The sequence below is a fragment of the Rhipicephalus sanguineus genome, chromosome 8 (assembly GCF_013339695.2).
Source record: "Rhipicephalus sanguineus isolate Rsan-2018 chromosome 8, BIME_Rsan_1.4, whole genome shotgun sequence".
Taxonomy (NCBI): Eukaryota; Metazoa; Arthropoda; class Arachnida; order Ixodida; family Ixodidae; genus Rhipicephalus; species Rhipicephalus sanguineus.
This window is the reverse complement of record NC_051183.1, coordinates 108,662,919-108,671,289: the sequence shown is the minus strand read 5'-3', so window position 1 is coordinate 108,671,289 and position 8,371 is coordinate 108,662,919. Positions and strand designations below refer to the sequence as shown.

General features: G+C 47.2%; 1 protein-coding gene across 1 annotated transcript; it reads right to left on the bottom strand.

Moving 5' to 3' along the window:
- Nucleotides 1-640: 640 nt before the first annotated feature.
- On the bottom strand, nt 641-6,939 carry LOC119402932 (TNF receptor-associated factor 6). Its single transcript, XM_037669963.1, has 2 exons — nt 6,611-6,939; nt 641-2,226 (listed from the first exon to the last, which is right to left on the bottom strand). The coding sequence occupies exons 1-2, from the start codon at nt 6,893-6,895 to the stop codon at nt 1,006-1,008; spliced, it is 1,506 nt and encodes a 501-aa protein (XP_037525891.1). The 5' UTR covers nt 6,896-6,939; the 3' UTR covers nt 641-1,005.
- Between the last annotated feature and the right edge of the window lie 1,432 nt (nt 6,940-8,371).

Below are 8,371 nucleotides of genomic sequence, written 5' to 3'. Positions count from 1 at the left end.
ATCCGCTTTTTTATAGGCAGATTACGGATATTTTTTTTAGTGTAAGAGTACGCAGCATAGTGGCGAGGGACCGTTTTGCCTCTGCTGCGTGTCGCCGTGAGCCCTTTTGCCCGCGGAGACGTGCTAGCGGCACTCTTTGTGCTGTACTTTCGCCCGTGGCGTGGTTAAGCCTGTTTTGCTTCTCCCGCCACCTTTGGGAGCGGGCGTTGTGCGGCGTTTGTGGTGTTGCCGCAGGCAATATAGTGTTGCGGATCTCGTGAGCAGCACTGTGTACTTGCCGTGCTGCGCTCGGCGCCTTTGCGCTCGAAGTGCGTGTGCAGCGGCGCGCTAGTTCACGCGAGGCGACGGCAGACGCAGCCCTGTGGCTCGCTAAGTCCGAACCACGCTAGTGGCCGTACTCCTGTGAGATACGTGCACACTACAATGGCTGGGTTCTGGTGGATGCCATTCGCGGAACAGCTGTTTTCGCTCCTCACCACCGCCGTCGCCACCTCCGATACCAAACTCTTCGTAAAAAAGTCCGACATTCGTAGGTTCTAAAAAAATACGAGTAGGACATTGCTATCACCAGTATACTCCTTTATTAGGCTCCAAGCGTGTATACTGCACAGTTCCTTTTGATGTTTCCACAAAACCCGCAAGTGATCAAACGCTCTACTTGCAAAACAGCAGAGCACCGGCATAGCCACGGGGCTACCGTGACGTGTTTTCTGCAATTCACACATGGTAGCTACAATTAGTAACGGTAGAACAATGCCGCACTATTTTATTCTTAACGAAAGTCCTCTATACAGAAGTGGTTTTAAGGTGAACACGGAATCACGGGGCGGCTACATTGTGCATCAATAAAGGGGTCGCCTGCATGCGTAAGAGTCCACAGAAGTGTCGACATACCTGAACAGGAAGCTGTAGTTTGCTTTCATGGAAGGTATTTGCAACAACCATGCTCATTTCCAGATTTACCGACATACACACATATAATATACCTAAATCACACCTCACTTTTCATTTGCCTTCATTTGTTTTCGGAAAAAGCTCCCACACTACCCGAAGCTTGTTATCAACGATATATCCTTCACGTTCCAGATCACCCAAGCGAAATGAAGAGCCAGCATAATGACATCCTGGATTACTTTCTTTATCTGGTCTTGCAAACCACTGCGCGTCTTGCGAAGTGACAGCAACTTTCTGGCAGTCTTTCTTTTGCGATGGGTGTTTTAATGTCAGCCCAAAGTCCTTATTGAATGGCCATTGAAGGACATTGTCTATAATTCCCTTGTTCACCTTAATGGAAGGACAGAGTAGAACATTCTCTTCCACCATTTTAAAAAGCACTCCTGGTGAAAGGTGATAGCCGGAGAGGTACATTTCTTTCTCCTCGTAAAGGTGATAGCCTACTGAAACCGCACTCTCTTTCGTTTCTTTGAATCTTTCTACAGTGAACTCGTGTCGCATAACATTGATTGTGCTTAGAGGCAGTATTCTTTCTACATTCACTGCACTTGAATTCGTTTGCCTCTTGCAGTCCTTTACGTCAACAATACTAGCAAAAGTTGCTGAATCGTTACTGCAAACTGTATTTGTGGCATCCTGCAACTCCTTTCGAAAAGTTTCTGTTAGCGCACTGCGCTCAGCGCTAAGTTCTCTTAATACATCTCTCAATATGTTTCCTGCATTTTCTTTCAGTTGCTCGACACTTAGCTTTGTGCCGTCCAAAGCTTCCTTCAGTATTTCATGTGACTTGGTTATCGTTCCTGCAAGCAACTGCAAGTTTTCCCCTTGTCCATTCAGAGTTTCATGGATTGCTTCTAGGGACAACGCAACGCTCTCTTGCACATTGCTTCTTGAGATTTCTAGCAGTTTTTCCTTCATCATGTTCACGGAATGTGAAATCTCCTCAAGACGGTTACTTTGGCAATTATTTTCATTCACAATTTGATCTAACCTGCCTTCAATTTTAGCTGCTTCCATGTTAATGTCTGCATTCAAAGCCACAATGATTTCGTTTTTGTCTCCGGTAATCGTTTGCGCAGCTCCTGGTACCACAGATGACGCATGATCCCTGCATTCGCTCTGTATGTGCCTACACACGTCACTACAAAGCACGACAGACGAGCATCTCGGACAGGACGTAGAGTGGTGGTCACAATCCTTGCTAAAGTGCTTGCTGAGCTCTGATGCAGCCAGAACCATGCCACAGCCACGATCTTCGTTCCAACATTTTACCTGAAAGAGAAAATAATCATTTATAGTGACAAGAAGATTGATGCAGACGTTGGCAATTTCGTATATGCAAACTCGCCAGCACCTTAAGCTACAGTTTCAATCAACTGAAACGCATTATACAGGGTGTCCCTGCTATCATGCAGCACGATTAAAAAAAAAGAGGACCGGCGTTACGCGGAGCAAACCTACTGAATATTGTTCCTAGTACACTGGAGCACCACTGCTATTTTTTCGTTAATGAGGTTTAATTATTAGTAATAATTACATTTGTAACTCGACAAGTACTCACCTAATTGTCAAAATGTCAATGAGGCGTGTGTAGACATGTTCAAATGGCATCTAACTGCGCTACTTTCAACAACGTGCTAATTGCGCGCTCATTTTTTCCGCTTGATCAAGAAAGCCCGCGAAATATGAAAAGTGATACGTGACTAGACTGTTGCGCGCGTCGGGAACCAGCGCCCTCAAACAGGCTCCCTATGAATTAGACAGTATCTAGGAAAAATGCAGAAAGACAAAAAAAACGCATCGCCCTATCTGCCACTCCCCAGCCTAAGAAACGCACCGCTTGGTTTTACAGAGTCAGGCCGTAATCAGAACATCTGCCGCGTTATCAATGAGAACAGTCGGTCGTGAGATATGGATGATTGGGGCGTACTATCGAACGGAATGAATCCCAGAGAAATAGCACACATATCGTTGGCGCCCGACCTGTACCCTTGCCAAAATGCGGAACCCTGTCTCTCGCAACGGACAACAGGCAAATCGGTTGTTTGCAGTAAGCTTATTTGAGGGCGCTGGTTTCCTTTGCGAGTGGGAGCGTAGTCACGTGTTATTTTTCATATCTCGCGGGCTTTCTTTATCAGCCGGTAAAAATGAGCACGTAATTAGTACGTTGTTAAAAATTGCGCAGTTAGATGTCCTTTGAACATGCCTACATACGCCTCATTGACATTTTGACAATTAGGTGAGTACTTGTCGAGTTACAAATATAGTTATGACTAATTAATTAAACCTCATTAACGAAAAAAATAGCAGAGGCTACTCCACTGTACTAGGAGCAATATGCTGTACATTTGCAATCGTGCTGGGTGATAGCTGGGACACCCTGTATATACTATTACAGTCAACGCCCCCCCCCCCCCCATTATGCACATTCTATTTCTCAGAACCAATCTGTATCCAGCAAAATTATCGAACAAAGAATAACTCATGCGTCTGAAGTCAAGCTGCAAGAGTACATACACTCAAAAATTCGGTCTAAGCGACGGAGCTCTGTTGTGTACCCCCCCCCCCCCCCGGCACTACACCCTGAAGCTCTTAAAATTCAGCGACGTCAAAATACAGTTTGAATGCTCGCGACGCCCGCCGGCTACGTACTTTCACGTACGACGGAGCATATAAGTGGGCCTGTAGCGCCCCTTCTTCTACCTTGCACAAAGCGGCGGCAACTCAAGAACTTTATCGTAACGCGTGGCGCATTGGCGAAGAGGCACCGGTTGGCCACCTCTCCTATTCTACCTATGCTGACAGGTAAGTCACCACAGACTACTGGGATCACAAGGCTATGACAGTACTTGTGTACCCCGACGCAAGTACGGCGCTAGGAAACGACAAGAGAATGACGACATCGGAGACAGACGCCACCCACAACGCTGTGGCAGGCGTACTACTGAGGTAAACTACTTATAACTCCCGCTACTACTTCGATCATACTATTTGAATTCGTGAACTGGTGGAATTTTCGCAAAATATATCTAGCAATCTTCTTAATGGCAATCCAAATGATGTGCATGTTGTAGAATTTTCGAAAGCTTTCGACACCGTTATGAACATCACGCTACTAAGAAAACTAAACGTTATATAAAAGAACCTTCTCTTCGACTATACGACTGCATAACTAGCAGTCTCAGCTCATGAGCTCAATACGTTTGATTTAATTCCACTTTGTCCTTAACTGCTAATGTCACTCGTACTGGCCCTCAGGGCGGTGTTCTGGGACCCTCGTAGTTTTTAATGTTTAGAACTCATGTCCTCCCCAGCAATAATAAGTCCAAACATAGTCTTCATGCCGACGACTGCGTCTTACATCAAGTACTAACTTCTAGTGGTCACACGTTACATCAGGGTTCCTTAACGAGATTTTGCACGTGGCGTATGGACTGGCAGACGTGCGTTAACTCTAAGAAAAACCGTAGCGCTATCATTTACGAAGAGGCACTTTCTTGGCTGCAGCACGCGTGCGCTTTACACAATGCAATAATTTCCCGGGCACAAGTGTAAATGCGTACCTTGCGTGCAGAAGTGTACAAATACCTCGGAGTTATTTTCATATGCAATATTCAGGGGTAGCAATATAGCGATTACATTACATTGAGATCACTAAACAATGAGATTGCTTACGTCGTACGTTATGTAAATCACCCCAAAACACTAATCTACTAATGGAAAGCGCTTACTCGCCTTATATGAGAGCATTCGCCCTATGTGAGCTTCATGTCGCTGGAAGCCATATCAAATGGGCGACATTAACAAAATTACGTTGGTGAAAAGGGGGACATTTCGTTTCGTTTGTCATCGCTATGACCGTAATTTTTCGACCTCGACCACAATGGCTCTTTAAGTTATCTCTTCTACGCGCCACATGGGATACCGATTCCTTGAAGCTTTTGCAATAGTTTCTTCACTCATCATGTTGTAATAGTAATATCTGGGGTTTTACGTCCCAACACCACGATATGATTATGAGAGACGCCGTAGTAAAGGGTTCCGGAAATTTCGACCGCCTGGTGTTCTATAACGTGCACCTAAATCTAAGTACACGGGCCGCTTCTCATCATGTTGTCTATCCACTGATAATTACACCTCCCACGCCAGTCTTCATTCAGCTAGATGTTATCACGGCCTCCAGTTAAAGCCTCTGTCACGCACTCTAAAATTTTGAAAATACAGTGATGTTCCCGAGGGTTGTTGAAAGCTAGAGCGATTTCCCGGTCCTGTTTGTCAATTGGCGCTATCACTGTTGTGATAACTTTACTGTGTGGGGTTCTGGGCGGCGGCTTGGTCCGGAATCCCTTAGAGGCGAGGCCGAAACAAAAAGCGACACATCTTTACTCGTCAAAACCTCGACCGCGACTGGCCGGCGGCGGCCGCTGAGCGCGAGCGCCCATGTCCATCGTTCTCGTCTACTATGGGCGCGCGGCTCGCGGCTGCCCCTGCCATAACCGCTAATTTTTTTCTTGTTGTTTTCCAGGATATGGCTATGCTATCTTTGTGGACTACCTACTTTATATTCGTTGCAAAAAATGAACTAGACAACTGATATAGCCCTGATAGGGCTGCCGAGATTTGAATATATTGTCACAAACTAGGGCGTGAACAAAGGCAGAAGCATACACGACTGTCCGAATGTCAGACACGAAAGAACGTCCTCCGGCTGGCGCAAGCTCCATCGTCTTCATTGCTCTTGCGGGCCACGATATGTATTAATAAACCAGGAACTTGAGATGAATATTGTTTCAACAACGAAATAGAACAGGACGTGTCGACACCGCTTTCATTGCATTAAATCGTGTAAGTAAACACAGTTCGCCCTCTCGCATTGCCTCGTTTTTTATAGCACAACTCGGCGACGCCACTTTCCAGCACCCATCCCTAAGAACAACCGAACGAAAAGAAGCGCTTTCGTGTTCTCATTCCACGAGAATATGCTTAGTGATCATCTGAACTATTTTTATCTACTTTTATTCGGCAACGCCTGCGATGCGTCCACCACGACCGTTGTCGTTTTCGGCATTTGAACCCCGTAACCACTGACACAGAGCCGAGAAAAATTTGTTAGGCACCTGTTGCACAACTTTTCTGTGATTTCAATGGGAACAGTAAAAAAACGTAAATGAACGAGGCTACAAAAATACGACAAGTGCTAGCATCCGCCCCATTAAAACTGTTCGGCTTCAGCACTGTTTTAGTACTGTTCAAGTTTTTGCACGAGATAAAAAATGGCAAGCTTTCATTATTAGAAATGGACCTTAAATCCTGTCGCTGGATGTCGCACACAGAGAGCATGCCACTCTTCAACGTAATGTTCGTGGCAGTATCTCATGCATTTCTGCTCGTTGGTTCATATTAGGAGTAGGAGAACGGTGCGGCGAAGACAGGACTAGAAAGGGCACAAACCACGGCGCTGCCTAACAACCAAATGTCATTTGGTTCTTATTGAGCGCCGTGGTTTGTGCCCTTTCTTTGTCCTGTCTTCTTAGCGAAGTTTGTCAAATAGAAATGCTCCTTTCTACGCTTCTCTCTCGGCTACGGCTTGCCATAACAACACATTTATAGCATAGATATCAGAGCAAAAGGCCTTTTGCCATTTCTGCTTAATTACCTTTCGTTTTAGCAGGTTGTGCACAGGACATTCCATCCATTCGACATCATCTGCCAGGACTTGTTCACCATCGAGAAGACAGCAATGCCCGTCCTCACTACGGCACTGTTCGTAGCACTTCTTGCAGAAAACATGTCGGCAAGGCAGAAGTCCGGTCACTCTGGTTACCAGCCCGCATGCTTGGCAAATTCTGCTCCGTGGAATTGGTTCCACAAAGTTCACTTCTCTCCAATCCAACTCGTCAGAAAAACCAACTAAGGTGTATCGATGCATTTGAGTCGGCATGATGGATGCTGCAACCACCCGCTATCACAGTCGAAGCAACTCCCACCACTGAAAACTTGGAACGCCGTCAAAATGCCTCCGGGGGAAGTCGTCGCTATGACGACTATCACAATGATAGCGCCTTCGCTCGGATTTCGGCCACGACGCAGCACACGCTTCTCTTAAAGGAAGATGTACTGTCGGCCGCAAAAGTTTGCGGGATGTGCAGCGCGTGGCCGAGTGACGGAAAACTGCATTGCTGCGTCACCTACCGTGATGCGGCGGGTGTTGAGGCTATCGGCCTCGGCTATTAGTGACGGCGCGTTTGGAAAACGTGCCGTTGCCGGATCTAATCGCGGAGGCTGCGGCCGATAGCCTCAACACCCGCCGCATCACGGTAGGTGACGCAGCAATGCAGTTTTCCGTCGCTCCGCCACGCGCTGCAGATCCCGCAAACTTTTGCGGCCGACAGTACGTACATAACGTAATGTCGTTATGGAAAAAAATGCAAACTGCGGTAATCGTGGCTTTACGCACAGTCAGCGCAGCCTAGCGTCGGCCCGCTATTCCGACTGCTTTAGCTGTCGGTCAGCGAATTTGTGCTTTCTGGCGGCGACACCGTCGTAGCCCTAGAATCTTGCTTCCGCTGGCGCTATCGCACCGCGTGCGTGTTCCGAGTGTCAGGCATGACTAGCAGAAAAGCTTTCCTTGTCAATATGCCCAGCACGCAAAACGCGGCAAGCTATCGCGCCGTGACGATGATTGCGCTCATGAGAGAACAAACGTTTTAGTGCAACTGGATCGCCGGTGACTCAGCTCTCGGTCGTCTACATTACGCGGCACGTGTGTGTCACAATAGGCGAGCAGCCATGCCGCAAGGAAAATTTATCACCAGCAAGTCATGGCTGACATCGGAATACACACGCGGTGTGATAGTGCCAGCTGAAAAAAAAGGTTCTAGGGCTACGGTTGCGCCGACTGAAAGCAAACATATAACCACCTACAGGGAAAGCATATCGGGGTTTAACGCCCCAAAAGCACGATATGATTATGAGAGACGCCGTAGTGGAGGGCTCCGGAAATTTCAACCACCTGGGGTTCTTTAACGTGCACCTAAATCTAAGTACACAGACCTCGAACATTTTCGCCTCCATCGAAAATGTAGCCGTCGCGGCCGGGATTCGTTCCCGCGATGTCCGGGCCAGCAGTCAAGCGCCATAACCACTAGACCACCGTCGCAGAGCAAGCATATCGGAGTTTAACCCAAAGTCTCGGACTAAAGCTAGGCTGCGCTGACTGTGCGAAAAGCTACGTGTTCCGTTGTTCGCATTTCTTTCAATAGCGACAGTACTCGTCGCTATGGAAGCCCCTGTGTCAAGAATTGGGCGGCTCGTTGCCACCGTCGCCATCTAGGTGCCGTGGTGACAACTAACAGGAAGAAAAAAATAAAAAAAATAAAATATGACGTTACAACCGGAAGCGGTAGCGACGTCACGC

What these genes read in the sequence shown, in the direction of transcription:
- LOC119402932 (XM_037669963.1), bottom strand. Translation starts at nt 6,895, where the DNA reads ATGCCGACTCAAATGCATCGATACACCTTAGTTGGTTTTTCTGACGAG. An exon ending in ACAACCTGCTAAAACGAAAG is followed by an intron (nt 2,227 to 6,610) that starts GTAATTAAGCAG and finishes TTTCTCTTTCAG; the next exon opens with GTAAAATGTTGGAACGAAGA.